General features: G+C 49.7%; 1 protein-coding gene across 8 annotated transcripts in view; it reads left to right on the top strand.

Annotated features, from left to right (window-relative positions):
• MTMR1 (myotubularin related protein 1) overlaps window positions 1-19,184 on the top strand; it is a 61,534-nt gene that overhangs the window by 25,687 nt on the left and 16,663 nt on the right. For all 8 annotated transcript variants that reach the window (XM_078064514.1, XM_078064512.1, XM_078064511.1 and 5 more), the window contains 6 exons: window positions 2,173-2,274; window positions 2,581-2,664; window positions 3,444-3,593; window positions 4,482-4,670; window positions 14,218-14,403; window positions 14,821-15,027. In XM_078064514.1, coding sequence (XP_077920640.1) covers window positions 2,173-2,274; window positions 2,581-2,664; window positions 3,444-3,593; window positions 4,482-4,670; window positions 14,218-14,403; window positions 14,821-15,027 — 918 coding nt within the window. The remainder of the gene's footprint in view (window positions 1-2,172; window positions 2,275-2,580; window positions 2,665-3,443; window positions 3,594-4,481; window positions 4,671-14,217; window positions 14,404-14,820; window positions 15,028-19,184) is intronic.

The following is a 19,184-nucleotide window of genomic DNA, read 5'->3' as shown; positions in this document are numbered from 1 at the left end:
AAACAAGTGAAAAGCAGAGATCAATACTTTTTTCCAGTTTGTTGTTTTAACACGGCCTTTCAGAACAGTGGATGGTCAGAGACTTCCTGAAGAGACAGCAATAGCCTACAAATTCTGTGATTAAAAACATGATGTTGGGATTTTCACTTGAGCCATGCTTGTTTGGTTTTCTTCCCTTCCTCCAGTGCATTAAGTAGAAATGTGTGTGATGATTTTAATGAGTAGTCATTTACGAAACACTTTAACTGGTGTGTCTTATTCCCAAAGACTTTACCTCACGGGGTGCACTTTGTTAACAACCCTAAAGTCCCGGGAAAGAGAATCTGTGCGGAATTGCTAGGGTCCCTTCCACGGTCAGGGTTTGGATTCCTGCCGATGTTTGCTTTGATCACATCTCTGAACACAGCTCCCTCTGGTGTGGCCCCAGACTGCAGCTGAACCCATTTTTTCAAAGAATCCTTTACTCTTGCAGATCATGAATCTACTGGCGTCCTAGACTCCCTGTGGGCACTTCAGGGCAGTGCTATCCTGCGACAAATCGCATCCATCCTTCTCAGGCCAGGGTTCCCCATGCCGAGCCGCGTGAAGTGGTTGTGGGACTTAAAGCAGAGGGGTGATTTGATGGTCCTGCAGTTTGGGAACTTGACATTTTCCTTCTTAGAACTCTCCGGTAGCTTCCCATCATCCTTAGGCTAGAGGGAAGACTCACCAAAAGCCTGTGTGTCTGAGCTGGATGACTGCCCTGTGCAGCTTCGCCTCCGGCCACCCTCCCCTCGTTCTCGCTAGTCCGGTTCCTTCAGCTGCTCACACTCACCTTGTGTCTCCTCCCTTCGTCCCCCCCCCGGGCTTTGAGTCTTCGCACCTGCTCTCTCCTTTGCTTGGAATGATTTGCATTCTCAGCAATCCTAAATAGCAAGTGAGCTCCATCAGCTACAAAGGTGTGTGTGTGTGTAGTCAAAGTAGCTTGGAGGGAGGGCGCACTGGGAAGTGACGTTGCTTAGGCAGGTGCCTGGGGCTGTTGAGTGAAGCTGTTTTCATGGCCGGGGTGAGATTTGCTGATAGCTGCTTTAAAATGTTTTCCAGCCTAGCATGCCAGGGCCATGCTCCCAGCCCTCTCAGCTCCTACCTGAGAGCCTTGCAGGGCGTAAGGTTTGGTTTCTTTTAACAGGTGGTACACAATTCGGAAGGTACAAAAGGGGTGTGTAGGGAAGAGTAAGTCTCTGGCCACCCAACCCCCCAGCCACCTTGTTCCAGTCCCAGCAGGTGGGCGCACAGGCGTGTCCGTGTGGTCTTTACAAACCTAGATGGTAGTGTATTACATAGCCCATCTGCCCCCTCTTTCCCCCGTAACGGTGTGTCTTGGAACTCCTTGGTATCAGTGCAGAATTGCCGCTGGTTTCTGAGAGCTCCTCAGCGCACCAACCTCTATCGACGGGCATTTCAGTCATTTCCATTCTTCTCTCTTATAAATAATATTGCAACAATAACTTTGCCACTTCCCGAATTGCTCTTACTTTAATCTGTTTGTGGTCATATTTATCTTCAAATTTCATGTCATGTTAAGAAGAATGAGACTTTTGTGTTTAACGGCATAGGTTTAAAAAGGTCAGGGGGCCCTGCTCAAACCAGTGCTGGGGAGAAATCAGAGCCACCTCACTGGGAGCACTCCCACGGGCTCGGCCAGCAGCTTTCATGGTGGGGCGTTTAAGAAACATTCTGGGAAACAGCATCGTAATTTCTGTAAGGAGCGCATTGAGGGACATAGTCTCGACGTGATACAGAGTCCTTGCTGTGAGCGCAGGGAGAAACCTCTGTCGCATTTCTATTTTATGGATGGTGCAAAATCTGCAGTCGGCTCTTTGGGCAGCTTAATGCTCGCAGCTGATTCTGTAGCACACCTTTAGCAGTCAGTGCACAGGACCTGAAGGCACATCTTCCAGGTACTAACCTTCTTCTTGCTTCCATCTGAGTTCTTTCCCCAACATGTCCCCTTTGTTCCAGTTTCTTCAATGGCTGTTACCTTGTTGGAGGTGCTTTTGTTGTCTTTTGTTAGTAGAAGTAATCTATCACATGAGAAATGAATACAAATATTTTGTTTATCTCTTTAGAGCATGGTGTCTGACTCATAGATAATAAATGTTCACTAAATGAGTTTTGCTAATTGTTTAATAGGATATGAGGAACTTGCGACTTGCTTATAAGCAGGAAGAACAGAGTAAACTTGGGATATTTGAAAACCTCAACAAACTTGCATTTCCTCTTTCCAATGGGCAGGCAAGTACACCAAAATACACCTTTGCATGTGTGTTGGGGGGAGGTCCAAAAAGTCATGTTTAATTATTCCTTTTTTCCAGAGGTTTCCTTTATCTCTTTTCTCTCTGTGACTAATATTAGGATATTTAAAATTTATCAGTTCTATGTAATGATTAAGGAAAGTGCCAATGTGTTGCTTCCAAATTTACAGGTTAGAATAGAAATCTTAATATATTTAGCTCATAGCTGAATGAAAAGCTTTACTGTTGGGTATATGATATAGCAAAGAAAAACTGACATGTGTATTTTTGTGATTTTTGTATCCAGACACTCTTTGCATTCAACTACAAAGAAAAATTTCCAACGAATGGGTGGAAAGTTTATGATCCTGTATCTGAATATAAGAGACAGGTAAAATATGGTCCTTATCAAGCCAAAAATAATGGGTTGAGCATCTTTCTCTTTTCTAACAGGTTAGAAATTTAGTGGAGAAAAAAACCGTTTGAAACAAGTTGTGCGTTGGTATAACTTACCTAACTTGTAGGTTCTTCATCCCTGGGATGCCCCATTCACCCGATGCCAGACCTTTGATGCTGCTGCTAGTCAGCCTTTTTCCAGAAGGCAAGTGGAGTACTAGCACAGGGGTTTAAAAAGCGAATCGGCCAGATGGTTTTTATTAGATATTCTGGTAATGAGTTGATGAGTAAGGATCAAAACCAATGGCTTAACTTAGATTAAGTGTATGGCATGACTACATCAGTATGGTATGGTGTTCCAATAAGATACTGTTTTCATGACATTTAATCTTTGTGTCCACTGTATATTTGGTATGGTGATTTATATTACTTACTGTAGATGTTTGTAAAACGTTTCTGTGTCCCTAAAGAACGTTCATGGGTTTTTCGAAAGCAATACCATGCTCATTCTTTATAGAAAACACAGCAAGAAATGTACAGGATTGGGATTCTAGTATGTAATTTTTACCATTTTAAAATATGTTTGGAAATTCTGCTTCATTACATTTTTAAAAATAGGTAAGAAATGGGTTATGTTAGATAATCATATATTTAAACTTTTAAGTAGCAGTGAACAACAAATTATGAATGGATTTTTTGGAGAAAATAAGAAATGGATGTGGTTCACACTTAGTACTTTTTGAAAATGCAAAAGTTTGCTCTGACACCCTGCAGGGCTTGCCAAATGAGAGCTGGAAAATATCCAAAGTGAACAGTAACTATGAGCTCTGTGACACCTACCCTGCTGTCATTGTCGTGCCAACTAGTGTGAAAGATGCTGACCTTTCAAAAGTGGCAGCCTTTCGAGCAAAAGGCAGAGTCCCGGTAAGTAATAAATATCGTCACTCAGGCATAAACACAGACTGTATTAGATCTAATATGGAAGGAAACAAGACAGAAAAAAACTCTAGTGAACAAAGTAGAAAGTGAAAAAATAAGCCTAACACCCTCAATAGGCTGTGGAGACTAACAAAGGCATAGCAAGAAAGAGCATACTGTTGCATTAACAGCATCCATCGCTGGGTTCGTCAAGCCATCTTAGAGCAAAGACACTCTCTTAGACGCTGAGTGGAATGCTGCACCCTTACCCAAGCCAACGTAGGGGCCGGCAGGGGCTGAAGTGTTTTAAACAGCTTTATTGAGGTGTAACTGCACATGTGCAGTTTGATGACTTTGAACATAACATGTCCACCCATGGCACTCTCACTATAACCAAGGAGGGAGTGAGCGTCTTTGAGCCTAGAGTTTGTGGTCGGGTATAATCCGGAGTCTCCTGGCTACCTGAGGAAAACTGGAGGTTTGGGGGCCTAGCTTTAGATCTCATAAGACACTGTCTTCACTTTGCCCTCATTGTGCCACATATGTGATCGTGAAGATACAAAGATGTTTTTAAATTAGGAGACAAAATAAAACGAGTCATTCAAATAGGAGTGAGGCTTGACATTAGTCAGTTTGACTTCGTTTCTGTTGTCCTTAGAGTCATAGAATTTGAGAGGTGGAAGGGGATTTTTGGAGCTTATCTAGTCAGACTTCTTTCCACCTGACACAGAGAGTTTCAGAGCCACTGTCATGCTGTCGTTGGTTTCAGCCCTCACCTTCGAGGAAAATGCAGAAGAGGCCTTGCTTGAAAAGACAACTTCTTTTTACTGCCTGGCAATCAGGGCACATATTGTTTTAGGAACCGTACTAATGTTTGTTGCTTACAAACACTAGGTGTTATCGTGGATTCATCCAGAAAGTCAGGCAACGATTACCCGTTGCAGCCAGCCACTTGTGGGTCCCAATGATAAACGCTGCAAAGAAGATGAAAAATACTTGCAAACGATAATGGATGCTAACGCACAGTCTCACAAACTTATCATCTTCGATGCCCGACAAAATAGTGTCGCTGATACCAACAAGGTACGTTCTCAGTAACGTTACAGAAATGGTGGCTCTTTTGTTACGTGGTGGCCGTAGGTTGTTATGCAGTTCAGTTAGACTGCGGAGTTCCTCCCCACCTGAAGGTGGGGTCTTCTGAGCAGCCCCCAACTATTCCTCACCGTTATATAACCTGTGGGGCTTTGTGCAGCGTCTCTCTCATTGCTTCTCCACCATCCTGGCTGCTGAATTAATTAAGCAAAGACCCAGAAAGAGGATTATCACCTAAAGAATCAAGTAAGACTTTTAATGAAATGATCATGAGGCCCTTGGGAGTCCCTTTAACCCGTGAACTATGGAGATAACTTGATTAATTCGTATCTGGTCTGAAGCTTTGTTAGAACGGAGTCACCTGTGTGAAACCAGGCACGTGTACAAAGTTGCCGTAAATCACATGCAGGAGTGTCATCCGCAAACCGCTCCCGTTCAAGCCCCGCTAGCTGGAGGGGACGGGATCCTTCACACCCAGCCACAGCTAAGAGGCCACGCCTCCAGCACCTGCTCTCCAAGTAGGAAAAGCTCTGAACTGCGTCATTTCTGTTGCCCACGAATGCCTTTCTGACAGTGGTCCTGCCAGCGTGCATCTGGGAGAGGACTTGGCCCTCTCTGTGCGTCATTTCAGAGATCAGGAAGGTGGTGGCAGCCCTTCCCATCTCATGCTTACTTGTAAAATGACACTTGGGTCACAGACATGTAATGCGCACCTACTAGGGGCAGGTGCTGGGGGAAATACCAAGACAGATACGGTGAGGTGCTCTGTTATAGGAGGGGTCAGCTCGGCGTGTGGGGGGAGCCCGGAGAGGGCCTGGCCAGCCTTGCTGGTGAGGCTGGGGGGAGGCGGCATTAGGGCTGGCTGTGGATGGCGAGCAGGAAGAGACGGGCACGGGCATCTAACAGTGTGCCAGAGCACATCACTCACAAGAATGGCAAGATGTGTAAGGGTGCAGTCACCAACCCCACGCCCAGCCCGTGTCCCCCTAGCAGTGCCTGGGAGTCTGTTTCTCTTGGCAGCTTGGGCCTCTTCTTTCCATGGTGATTATTCCATCGTTGAGTACAATCCCCAAAAAGCCAACCTCCTACCGCCCCTGTCTCACTCTGGAGAGAAGCCATTACCTTCCGCTTCAGAGAGCACACAAGCCACCGGACATGCCATTTCCCCTCAGTCCCTGGGTGCTTGCCATGTGTCACGGCTTGCTAGGCACTGGGGAGGGACACACTGAGCAACAGTCACGCGATCTGCCACGTGGCCACGCAATGTGCCATGGAGGAACATAGAGCGTGCTCGGAGAGTAGAAGGGGCCTGGTTACTTGCTCCATGACCCTGGGCCATGACTTCATCTGTCCAGACCACAAGTGCCTCGCCTCTCAAGTGAGAGCGACAGTATGTCTGCTTCCTGGAAGTACTGTACAGGGCCCCGGACAGGGCCTGTCCCGGAGAAAGCATTTGGTTCGTGGTAGCTGTCATCGGTCCTGAGCTCAGAGTGAGCTGCTCTGTCCGCGTGACCGTCATGACATCTCGCTGCCTGGGTCCCTCTCTCTGACCTGGCCAGCTCAGTCTCCTTCACTGGTTCCTCCCCTCTCCCCAACCTCCAAATCGTGGTGCTCCTTGAGCTCCATCCGGGCTCCTCTTTTCTACTTTGCACCATCTCCCCGGGCTGTCTCCTCCGATGCCGCGACTCCAGACACTCTCTGTATGTTGAATTTGATACCCGAGTTTCCATCTCACTCTGATCCCTCCTGAAGGCGAGGCAGAATGTCTGTCCCATTGTCACGTTGACATCTCTGTTCAGCTGTCTCCCATGTAACGACCTCCGTGTATCCAACTCGGCCTGAGAGGCGGGGCAGTGAGAACCCTGCGCTTGGCAACCAGTTTCGCCTGGGTTTCCCTCCAAGGTCTTCCCTTGCTGCTCTGTCACACCCTGAGCAGGTTATTGACCTCTCCATAAGCCTTAGGTCTGTAAGATGGAAGGTGACAGCGTGTGGCGTAGAGATGTACCAGGATGACACCTGAGAAGAATGCGCTTCATGGCCGCAGCACATGATGCACATAAGCTCGCCACCCCGGTGGTCTGGCCTGGGGGGTGACTGGTGGTGCCAGTCACGGAGATGGGGAAGACCGGCAGAGGAACAGGGCGGGGAAGGACATGGGCAGGATAGGAGTTTCCTGTACAAATTAGCACAAACTAGGTGGCTTAAAATAACACAAATTGATTCTCTCACAGTTTGGGAGGCCAGAAGTCTGAGATCTGCCCAAGCTGTGCTCCTTCTACGGGCTTCAGGGGAGAATCTGTTCCTTGCCCCTTCCAGCTCCTGTTGGCTGCTCTGTGCGCGTAGCCACGGCGTGCGGATCTCTCCCTCTGCCTTCATGTGGCCTTCTCTACGTGTCTGTGTCTTCCCTCTTCTCTCTTCTAGGGATACTTGTGATGGCGTTGAGGGCTTTCCCTAGGTAATCCAGAATGGTCTCTTCATCTCAAGATCCTTGACTCGATGACCTCTGCAAAGACCCTTTTTCCAAAAAATGTCACATTCACAATCACCAGGGATCTGATGTAGATCTCTTTGGGTGGGGGAGTGTTTTTCAGCCTACCATGGGGAGTCATTCTCAATTAGTTCCCCATGCTCCCACAGCTGGTGGGTCATTAACCCCGTCAGTCTTTCCCCTTCCCTGCGTACTTCCTGTCACCACTGCAGGACTATCCCAGAGAAGTAAGAAGCGTGAGAAGAGCTGCATTCACAGAAGCAGTCTTCTAAACACCCTACAGAGCAAGGGCAGTTCTTTGTGTGTGAACTCATGTGGAAGAGGCAGAAGCAGGACACCAAACTGCATGTCTGGAATGATTCTGTCTGTAGTGCTGTTATGTCTAGGAACCAAACAAGTCCCTGTTAGCTCTTCTATATATATTACCATCTCATCTGCAAGGAGAGATCCTTTACTTCTTCCTTTCCAATCTGGATGCCTTTTATTTCTTCGTTTTGCCTAATTTCCTGGCAAGAACCTCTAGTACCATGTTGAATAGAAGCAGTGAAAGCAGTCATCCTTGTCTTGTTCCTAATCTTAGGGAAAAAGCTTTCAGTTTTTCACCATTGGGTATATTAGCTGTGGGTTTTTCATAGGTGCCCTTGTCAGGCTAAGGAAATTCCTTTCTCTTGTTAGTTTTTTGAGTGGTTTTACCATGAAAAGGTATTAGATGTTCGAAGGCCTTTTCTGTATCAGTTGAGATGATCCTGTGTTTCTTTTTTCCTTCAGTCTGTTAATGTGATGTATTCCACTGACTGATTTTTGTATATTGACCACTGTAGTGGGTTGAATAGTGTATCCCAGAAATTCGTGTTCATCTGGAACTTCAGAATATGACCTTATTCAGAAATAGGGTCTTAGCAGATGTAATTAGTGAAGAGGAGGTCATAGTGGAGTAGGGTGGGCCCTCAATCCGGTGCCTGGCGCCCTTAGAAGGTCATGTAGGGAAGATGGCAGGCGGCAGCGAGGCAGAGATGGGGTGCGCCACCGGAAGCCAGGAGTGGGGCACGCGACAGAGTCTCCCTCCAAGCCCCCAGAAGGAGCCAAGCCTGCCAGACACACTGGTCTCGGACTCATAGCCTCCAGAACTGTGAGGGATCAAGTCTGTTGTTTTAAGCCCCCCTAGCTTGTGGTACTTTGTTACTGCGGCCCTAGGAAGCTCCTACAACCCCCTTACGTTCCTGGAATAAATCCCACTGGGTCCTGGTGTATAATCTCCTTAATAGACTGCTAGATTCAGTTTGCTAGTATTTTGTAGAGGCTCCCTTCAGTCCAGTCTCCACATCATGGCCGGAGCGACCTTCTAAACGTCTGCCTCTGCGCACACCCTCAGTGCCTTGAGGCGGTGACGTCTAGTTCCTGAACGGGGCCTCTGAAGCTCTCCACCCCTGGGCCCTTCCTTCCTGTCTCTGCAGCTCCCAGGCCCATGTCCCAACTGTTCCTGTAGCACGTCCCGGTGGCATCTCTGAGCCTTTGCCCCCAGAGCTAAGCATTCCCCCGTCCTTGAGATGACATGTCAGTGTCTCTTCCTCGGGGACGTCTTTCCAGATGAGCGGAGGTCTCCCTGTGTGGTGGTGCCCTGCACACAGTTGCAGTTCCTCATTCAGTGCACGTCCAGCCACCGGGCCCTCGGCGCCAAGTGGCAGGGACTACTCTGAGGGTCCCTGGAACCCAGTGATTACATAACAGCTGCTCCATGACTGGAGGAAGGGGTGCTTCAAGTGGTGGGGGGAGACCCCAGAGAGGGAGGGAGAGGTCCTCGATGTCAGGAGAAGAGGAGCATCCAGTGGGAGAACTGGGTGGGAGAGGTGTCTTAGCTTGGGCTGCTCCAACAAAATATCAGAGGCTGGGTGGCCTATGAACAACAGACATTTATTTCTCATAGCTCTGGATGCTGGGAAGTCCAACGTCACGGTAACAGCGGATCCCGTGTCAGGTGATAGCCCACTGCCTGGCTTGTAGATAGCCACCTTCTCACCGTGTCTTCGCACTGCCGAGAGCAAAATGAGGCCCACTGTCTTCTGTCTCTTCTTATAAGGGCACTAATGCCATCATGAGGGCTCCACCCTCCTGACCTCATCCCCTCCCAAAGGCCGCATCTTCTGACATCATCTTTTTAAGGATTAGGGCTTCAACACATGAATTTTGTGGGGACGAAAATGTGTAGTCCACTACGGGAGAGGTGTGTGGACTTTGGATTCTGAGGGCGTGGGCATCCTGCCCTGCCACTTTGTACCTCTGGCCCTTGGGAGTTGTCCGCCCTCTAGGAGGCTCCCATTCTCTCACCTGGGAACCTCCCCCTGCTGCTGAAGACTGGCAGACTGATGGGCGGATGGCCTGGCAGGCCTGCCCCAAGCGCAGAACAGCTGTGTGAAATCAGGGAAACCTGAGTCCATCCTTCAGCCAGCTGCTCCCTGGGGGTGTTCGGGTTTCTTTTTCCCACGAGGGCTGGGGATGGCCCTGCCGCCACTGCTGTCGGCTTATTCTTGGGGCCTTGTGGGCTAGCAGGGAACAGTGTCCCCACATCTCCGGCTTCTCTCCAGAAGCCTGCTTTGCCCCCATACAGAGAGGTCTGGCCAGCAGAGTCTTGTATTCCAGAACGCTCTGGACCCCCTCCCCCTGTTCCTTGTGGGGTACAGGTGGGGCGTCTTCTCACCCTCCTTCCCCTTCTGTCTCAAGACCTCCAGGTGCCTGTTCTCTGCGAAGCTATTTACTTCCATAACCTCATTTCCGGATTGTCATTTGTCTCATTTGTATCTTTAGTGATCAGTTTCTGGGCAACAGATTGCCTTTAAACGCCTTCTTCTGGTGCTCCTCCTTAGCACGGGCTTCCTCCGTGCTGAAGGCCTGGATGCGCTCGAGCCCAGCGCACCACCTCACAGAGCAGCTTCCCCGGGCCCCGGGGCTGTGACAGGCAGGGGCTGGGCCCGGGGCCTTTGCCTGGCGCAGGACTACAAACGTGGGAGGTGCTCGGTGAGGTAATCCTGCCCTGTGCTTGATGATCTTGGGGCAGGGAAGGCACCAAGCCTTGCATGGATTAGCATTAATTAAGAAAACTGATTTTACTTAATTAGCATTTAATCTGCACAGCGGCCCTTTGAAAGTCTTACAGGTGGGAAGGTTGGGGTGCAGAGAGGTGAGGGCACCATAACTATTTGGGTGGCAGAGCTGGGATTACAAACCCTTTTTCCCTGCCACCAAAGTCTGTGCCTTTCACCCCTCTGCTGTGTTGTTACTTCCTTTGTCAGCAGCATCTTCATTGGATGCTTCGGTGGTTTTTATGAAAATATAATTGTCATGGAGGCAGGACTGTGCTCGAGACTGCTTTGTCTGTAGTGGGTGTTACAAAGTGTTTCACTGAAGTTAAAGCATCTCCTAGAATTCTGTGAAATAACCTGAAGTGTAGCTGGTGTCCACATACACGGACATTCTTGTTTTCCTGTCGGGCACATTAGCCACTTGCTTAGCCCCTGCTCCTACGCCCGGGGAACCGGCTTCTAGCTGCATGCAGCCCAGTCTTCCCTGGAACTACTTCCCTGCTGAGTTCTTAGGTGTGGCCTGGGCTCTCGGACTCGGCCTCTTGTCCAGGTCGCTCTGCGGCCTGTCCTCTGTGCATGGGGGCCCAGGCCCCAGTGCCCCTGCCCCCAGCTCCCTCTCGGCCCTGCCCGTATTCCTGTGCTCCTGCCTGGCCCAGCCTTCTTAGACTGTCCTGCCTCATGTCCACCAGCCAACACCTTGGCTCAGTAGCCCTTTGGCACCCCCACCTGGCCCAGTTCCGTTCTCCTGCCAGTGCCCCAGACTGCTGAATGTTCCATGAGAACGAAAGGCTCACAATGTGCAGGCTGGAGCCACTCCAGATTCATGCTGGAATTCTCCAGCCTCAGCTGGGCCCTCCCCACCCCCAGGCTCCCCAGAGGCCACTTCAGCCCCTTTATGACTTTTTTTTCTAATGTACAACCCTGCCCCACCCCCTTCATCCTCAGCAGCTGACCTTGCCTTTGTGCAGAGGCCGCCCCAAGCCTCCTGCCACCAGACCTGGAAGCTGCCTTGTACTGCCGTCCACAGAAGCCTCCTGTTATGGTGGCCGAGTGGCCTCCTCTCTGTCCTCTACCGACTCTGCCGTGAAGTCCTTCCCATCTGCACGAATAAGCTGCCCCTCCAGCCACTGTCACCGTCCCCTTCCAGCTGGCGCTGTTCTCCTGCCCTTTACAGACGGGCTTCTGGGAGCAGCTCTCGCCCTGAGACGCGGGGCGCGCACTACCGGCCGCTCGCCTCGTAGGCCTGTGAAGCGAGCTCCCGTCCCCGGCTCTGCCCAGACCGTTCGTGGTGCGGTCACCAAATCCAATGTGTATTTTTCAGTTCTTCTTTGCCTCGACTTCTCAAGCTTTTGGTAGTTTAGTACTTTTTCCTTTTCAAAATACTCTTTGCCTTTTTTTCTTCTTCCTCTAGTCTCTGGCAGCCCTTCTCAGTCTCCTTTGCTTTCTGTGCCTTAAACGCTGGCCTTTCTCAGGCTCCCAGGCTCCGCTTCTCTCCTGGCTTACCTGCTGACCTTGAGCACGGTGTGCCAGACCTCTGTCCTCCAACATCCTCCGTAGGCCGGTGACTTCGTGTCGGTAGCCACAGCTGAGACCTGTGTTCTGAGCTGCAGACTGCTGCCTGCAGACCTTTCTGCTTACATTTCTCACAGGCACCTTGCGCTCACTATGCTGAAAGCTGAATACTCTGTTCCTTCTGTAATAGTCTGGTCTCAGGAAAGGATACCACTGACTCTTGGGGTGCCCGGCCTGGAATCCTGGGCGTCACTGCCTCCTCATGGGCTTCCTGCTTCCATCGCCCCAGTCAGCCATCGTGTCTTGCCCCTTCAAGATCTCCAGTCCGCTGCGTCTCTCTGCCCTGCTGCCTCCGCCACGATTCCCTCAGCCAGATGAGTGCCCGTCTCCGAGCTGGTCTCCCTTCTGCCCAGCACAGCCAGTGGTCTGCCACAGTGCAAGTCTGACCCTCTCCCCGTGCCTGCGCCGTCCAGCCCCGGGCCGCCCTCTGGCCGCCTCTCCCACTGCTCTCGCCACCGCCGTGGCGTGCTCTCGGCTCAGCTGCTTGCCTGCCTCTCGGGGAGCCTCGTCCTCGCCCATCTCTGGGCATCTATACACCACGGCCCCTCTGCCCTGTGTTCTTGACCTTCCTCCCCACGGCAAAGCTTTCCTGACTTGTGTTCTCAGCGCGGACGTCTCTTCTGTCCCCCTGACAGCCTCCCGGGCCTGGCCACGTGCCCCCAGCACACCCCGTGCTCTCCTGCAGCAAAGGACTTGCCCCCCTGCGCTGCACATGTCCCTCTCCTCACCCACCTGCCCTGCCAGATTGTGAATGCCTTGAGGACCAGGGTCTCCACTTGTCACCCCAGTATTTAGCTCAGGGCATTAATATCCACATGCTAAGTGGTTGGAGACGAAATGAAGGGTGTGGTCTTTGGGTTCACAGATGCATTTATTATGTCTTTGGAGATAAAATTCATATAACATTAATCTGGCTATTTTAACTGTCCCAGAGTTTACGATTCAGTGACTTCTGGTATATTCACAACGTTGTGCAACAATCCCCTCTAACTCCAGAATGCTTTCATAGCCCCAGATAGAAACCCTGTGCCCATTGGCAGTTGCTGCCCATTGTCCCCCCGCCCCCCAGCTCCTGTCAACCACTAATTTACTTTCTGTCTGTATAGATTTCCTTGTTCTGGACCTTTCATATAAATGGAATCATACAACATGTAGTCTCTGGGGCCTGGATTCTTCCACTCAGTGTGATGTTTTTAAGGTTCACTCACGTTGCAGCGTGTACCAGCACTTCTTACCTTCGTCTGACTGCATAAAGTCCCATCGTATGGAGAGAGCACATTTTGTTTGTCCATTCCTCCACTGCTGGGCAAGTGGGTTGCTTCCACTTTTTGGCTGTGGTGAATAGTGCTGCTGTGATCTTTCATGGACAAGTTTTTGTTCGAGTACCTGTCTTCAGTTCAGTGGGCATGGAATGGCTGGGTCACGTGGTAATTCTGGGCTTAAATCTGAGGAGTCCCCAAACTGTTTCCCACAGGGACTGCACGGTTTGAATCCCCGCCAGCAGCATATCCAGGTTTCAGTTTGTCTACGTTCTCATCACGGAGGGGTTCTGAATGTTGACCTTCACAAAATAGAAGCTAATTATAGACCAGATTTTGTTATGAGATTACCAAAGGGTCAGCCATAGCCCCTGTTTTTGTTTCATTTGCGTTTTATTTTACTTAAATTGCTTAAACCTCCTTGTTTGGGATTTACAAATAGTTTTATTATACAGAAATTTTTGTGGTAGTACAACTTTTTCCGTTCAGACAGATGGCACTAACAGACAGAACCTTTAAAAATTAACTCGCCTTGAGTAAGATCCAGTTGTTAATGGTTTAAAAACTGATGATGGGTGCAGGACAGTTGTTATGGGTTGAATTGTGTCTGCATAAAAAATATGCCAAATATCTAACTCCCAGTACCTGTGAATGTGGCCTCATTTTGAAATGAGGTCTTTATAAATGTAATCAAGTTAAGATGAGGTCCTATTGAATTAGGGTGGGCCGTAATCCAGTCTGACTGGGGTCCTTAGAAGAAGAGAAGAGACAGACACGAGGTGAAGGCCATGTGATGATGAGGCAGAGATTTGAGTCATGTGTCTGTAAACCAGGACCACCTGGGGCTACCAGAAGCTGGAAGAAGCAAAGAAGAATCCTCCCCAAGGGGCTTCTCAGGGAGCACGGCCCTGCCGGTACCTTGATTTTTGGCTCCAGCACTGTGAGAGGACATTTCTGTTGTTTTAAGCCGCTTGGTTTGTGGTACTTTGTGCCAGCAGCCAGGGGTGAATCCTACAAGGATTAGGAGGTTTATTATACACAGATGGCCTTGTTGCTTCCTTAACGGTCTCTTTCTGATAACACTAGAAACAATCGAAGTATGAACTCAGATGCAGTGCTGTTATGTCTTTTGTTTTTCACAGGCCAAGGGTGGAGGGTACGAAAGTGAAAGTGCTTACCCCAACGCGGAGCTCGTGTTCTTGGAGATCCACAACATCCACGTGATGAGAGAGTCCCTGCGTAAATTGAAAGAGATCGTGTACCCTTCGATAGATGAGGCACGGTGGCTCTCCAACGTGGATGGGACACACTGGCTGGAGTATATAAGGGTAAAGAGAGCTGGTCCTTGACATGCTTTCTGGTTAAGATTTCTCTGTGTACCTGCCATAAATCTGTGTCTCCACGTGGTTTCTCAGCACTGTAAAGAAGCACATCTTTGCAGTATTCTAGGCTCTCATAGTTTCCACAGGCAACATTCAGACTGTGGTCTTTGTTGAGGGATACTGCTTGCGTCAGATCAGGTTTGGAATGCACTTTGTGGCCCTGTAATAAACGACTGCATTTACTGTCGTCATTTTTCTTAGTGTTGGGTGTTCCCCACCCCCAGCGCTAATGTTTCTGAGTGATCCTCACTTGATTGCATTGTTTCGTTTATTGACCTGACTTCTTAACATTCTCCACAGAACTATTTTTTGCTGTCCTAGAAATTAAACATAGCCTGCTCTAATGTGCCTTCTTTTCTGAAGATGCTTCTTGCTGGGGCAGTAAGGATTGCTGATAAGATAGAATGTGGGAAAACTTCGGTGGTGGTGCACTGCAGCGATGGTTGGGACCGGACAGCGCAGCTGACGTCTCTGGCCATGCTCATGTTGGACAGTTACTACCGCACCATCAAAGGGTTCGAGGCTCTCATAGAGAAGGAGTGGATAAGCTTCGGACATAGGTTTGCGCTGGTAAGCTGACACGGTGAGGTACATTCCTGACTGTTTTGTTCTCTCCTATGCATGTGTGTGTATCACACACACACACACACACACACACACACACACACAGGCTTTCTGCTCTGTATCAGACCTGAGTCAGCATAATAGAATACCATGGACCTCAGCATGGTATGTTTTTGGTAGGGCACTCTGCTTTTTAAAAATTTTTTTAGTGTAGGTATGTTGTTTTTTTTAATAAATGAGGTAAAATTCATATAACAGAGTTAGCCATCTTAAGGCATACAGTTCAGTGACATTTAGTACATTCACAATGTTGTGCAAACACCGGTTTTGTCTGGTTCCAGAACATTTCTTCACCCCCAAAAGGAAACCCTGTACCCGTTAAGTAGTCCCTCCTCATCTCCCCCTCCTCCAGCTCCTGACAATCACTAACCAGCTTTCTATCTTTCTCAATTTGCCTGTTCTAGGTGCCTCCTGTAAGTGGAATCATACAATATTTGTCTTTCTGTGACTGGCTTATTTCACTAAACACACTGTTTTTAAGGTTTATGCATATCATAGCATATATAAAAACTTAATTCCTTTTTATACCTGAGCAGTATTCCCTTTGTTTATCCATTTCTGTTGATGGACACTTGGATCATTCCCACCAGTTGGCTCTTGTGAATAATGCTGCTATGAACATTGGCATACAAGTTTTTGCCATGCAGAGTACCACAAACTGAGTAGCTTAGACAATAGAAATGTATTGTCTCCCAGTTCTGGAGGCTGGACGTCCAAGATCCAGGTGCTGGCAGGGTTGGTCTCTCCTGAAACGTGTCTTCTCGGCTCGTGCGTGGCCGCCTTCTCACCAAGTGCTTACATGGCCTTCCTCTGTGTGCACCTCCCTGCTGCCTCTCTCTGCATCCAAATTTCCTCGCCTTAAAAGGACACCAGTCAGACTGGATTAGGGCCCAGCCTCTCAGCCTCCTTTTAATCACCTCTTTATAGACCCTGTCTCCAAATATAGTCCCATTCTGAGGCCCTGGGGGTTAGGGCTGCAGCGTAGGAATTGGGGCAGTACACAATTCAGCCTGCAACGGCCTGCTTTCACACTTGGGGACATACCTAGGAGTGGGATCGCTGGGTCATCTGGTAGCTATTCTCGAGCTGCCGTTTGTGTTTTAGTATAAATGGCTGTTCGTTCCTGGTCTTTCCCAGTCATTGAGCCAGTGGGGATTCGTCTTAACTGTGCATGGCACTGGAATATGCCTGAAGCCTCGTTCAGACCCACTCCCAGAGAGCAGGAGGATGGGCAGTGGCTGGGGGGTGCTTTGGTGGCTTCCGCCGTGGGGGTACCAAGTACACGGGCCATGAGGAGGAGGAAAGGCAGCTTCACAGCCTGGGAGCCACATGCCCTTCGGGGGCCGTCATCGGAACCTCCTCTGCACTGCGCCCCTTCCCTCTGTGCGCCTCGGTCCCCTTCTCTGAGGTGGTGTGTTGTGCAGCAGAGGTGAATTTGTGTATGTCAGATGCTTAGGACCGGGCCCTGAGGACAGGTAGGTTTAGTGGCGGGGGGGGGGGGGGGGGGCGAGTGAAGCTCTCCCCAGTGTTTGCATCTGGTCACCTGAAGGCTCCCAGGCCATTCCCTGCCACCACTCCTCCCCACACTGTGTGTCCTGGGAGGGAGGGAGCAGGCAGGGGCCCTTGACTAGATGGGCGGTGCTGAAGATTATGGACTGAGAAGCCCGCCGTGGCCATGCACAGCACGCATCGGGGTGTGCGTGCACGCTCCGCTCCTGGCCCTACGTGCTGATGCGGGTTCGTCATGGTGATAAGATCATGAGATTCCTAACGGCTGCAGTTTACTGAGCACCACTGTGCACCCACACCCAGCACTGTTACATGTATCATCTGGTTTAATCCTAGAGCCACCCCGAAGCAGCTGCTGTAACAGATTTCAGGAGTGTGACCCAGCTGTTGAGGGTGGAGCCAGTTCCCAAGCCGCAGTTGCAAGCCTGCCGTCACCTCCTTGCTGCCTCCCTGTACTCTACCCTCGAGTTTCTGTCAGTGAGCCATCTAAGTTCCTCCCTGAGGCCAACTCCTGTCCTTGGCCCCCTGTTCCATCATCCTGCCTCTGGCCTGCCTCCCCCTCCCCTCTCGCCTAGATGGGTCCCACTGGCATAGAAACATGCCATTATTTATCCCACCCTGGAAACCAACCCTCTTGACCCTACTTTTCCTCCAGCTGTCACCGCAAAGATCTGTCCCCTTTACGATAAAGCTGTCCTGTACTCACTTTAGCCAGGCTTCCTCCTCCCAACACCCACCCCACCCCGAAACTGCATGTTACAGCCACCAGTCGCTGCCACTTTCCCAGCCCTTCTCCTATTTGGCCTGAGCACTTGATGCTGTTGGTTCTTCCCTATTTCTGGAAACCGTTTCTTCCCTTGGCTTCTAGGTCTCCACAGCCTTTTGAATTTCCTCCTATCTTTTGGTCCTCCCTCTCTCCCCAACCTCTTAGTGTTGGGGTGCCCTAGGACTCAGTCCTCAGATTGCTTCTCTTCTCTCTGTATGCTTAATACCTTAGTGATCTTGACTGGTCCCACGTCTTTAAATACATGTGCTTCAAATCTGTTGTCTCCTCCTCAGTGCCACTGATGCCCCCTTCATTCCAGCCTGCCCATCTCCCTTGGGGCTGTGATGGCAGCCTCCTAACTAGTTTCTCTGTTACCTATCCCCTTCCAATCCATTGTCCTCGCTGCAGCCAGATGGAGCGTTCCAAGAAGCAGATCTCATGCTGCCATTCCCCAGCACGAATCCCGTGGCCTATGCGGTCATGGGCAAACTCCTCAACTCAACATTTGAGGCCCTTGGTGATCTGGCCTAGTCCACCTTTTCAGCCTTGTCTTGCCTCCCTCCCCTTGCCTCATGCCCAGCTACTTACGGTGCTCTCGGTATCCCCCACCATGGTCCCACTGCTTCTACTACAGTGCATCCCTGGCCAGCCAGGAAGTAGGCACATCCTTCTGTCCTTCAAGGTTTATCTCAAATGAGACCTCCTCCATGACTGTGACTCGTGGGATTTGCCTCCTCTGGTCCCTCCTCTGCCCCGTCCTAGGTTGGTCACTTGTTCCTTTGTGGCCCCACCATACCCATTCCAGACTTGGAAGCCCTGGGCACATTTTAGTGCCCTTGTTATTTGCAGGCCTTTCTCCCATGACTAGACTGCAAGTGAATTATTTGTTTAGCACAGGTACTTTGTCTCATTTATCTTGGTACCTCAGGTGTATAGCCAAGAGCGTGGCCTCTATGGGACACCATGACATGTCCTGAAATTCCAGGGGCCAGGCAAGATGCCTTGCGTACACCAGAGGAATTCAGTGAATGGCTGTCAAAAGAATGAATCTTAAATTGCGAGCGGTCATGCAAAACCGTTCCCGAGGTGCCTTAAATACTGAAGAGCAGGTTCTACAAATTATTTTGTAAAGGGGAAGTACAGAGATAAGTCAACTTACACAGCTGCTGTGGAAAACAGTATGGCGGTTCCTCAAACAATTAAAAATAGAACTACCCTGTGATCCAGCAATTCTGCTTCTGGGGATACACCCAGAAGAAGTGAAAACAGAGACTTGGATAATTGCACACCCACGTTTATAAACAGTGTGATTCACAGTAGCCCAAAGGTAGAAGCAACCCTGGTGTCCATCGACAGATGAATGGATACATAGAATGTGGTCTGTCCATACAGAGGAAGTGTTATTCAGCTTAAAGAAGGAAGGAATTTCTGACACATTCTACAGCATAGATGAACCTTGAGGACCTTCTGCTGAGTGAAAGAACCCAGTCACAAAAGGACACATACTGTAGGAGTCCACTTGTAAGAGGGACCGAGAGCAGTCACATTCATAGGGACACAAAGTACACTGGTGGGCGCGGTGGGGTGGAGGGGAGCTGATGTTAATGGGGAAGAGTTTCAGATTGGAAAGATGGATGGTGGGGACGGCTGCACAGCAGTGTGAATGTACTTAATACCACTGAGCTGTATGCTTAAAATGTGGCCCATTTGATGTTCTGTATGTTTCACCACAGTCGAAAACCAATAAAAGAAAGAAGACCAACTACTGTAACTGCGAGGCATGGATTTCCTTGTTTTTATGTCTCTCCTGCTGGCAGTTTCAGAGACC

The sequence above is a fragment of the Halichoerus grypus genome, chromosome X (assembly GCF_964656455.1).
Source record: "Halichoerus grypus chromosome X, mHalGry1.hap1.1, whole genome shotgun sequence".
Taxonomy (NCBI): Eukaryota; Metazoa; Chordata; class Mammalia; order Carnivora; family Phocidae; genus Halichoerus; species Halichoerus grypus.
Note: the sequence above shows the minus strand (reverse complement) of the source record. Positions and strands in the feature narration are given on the sequence as shown.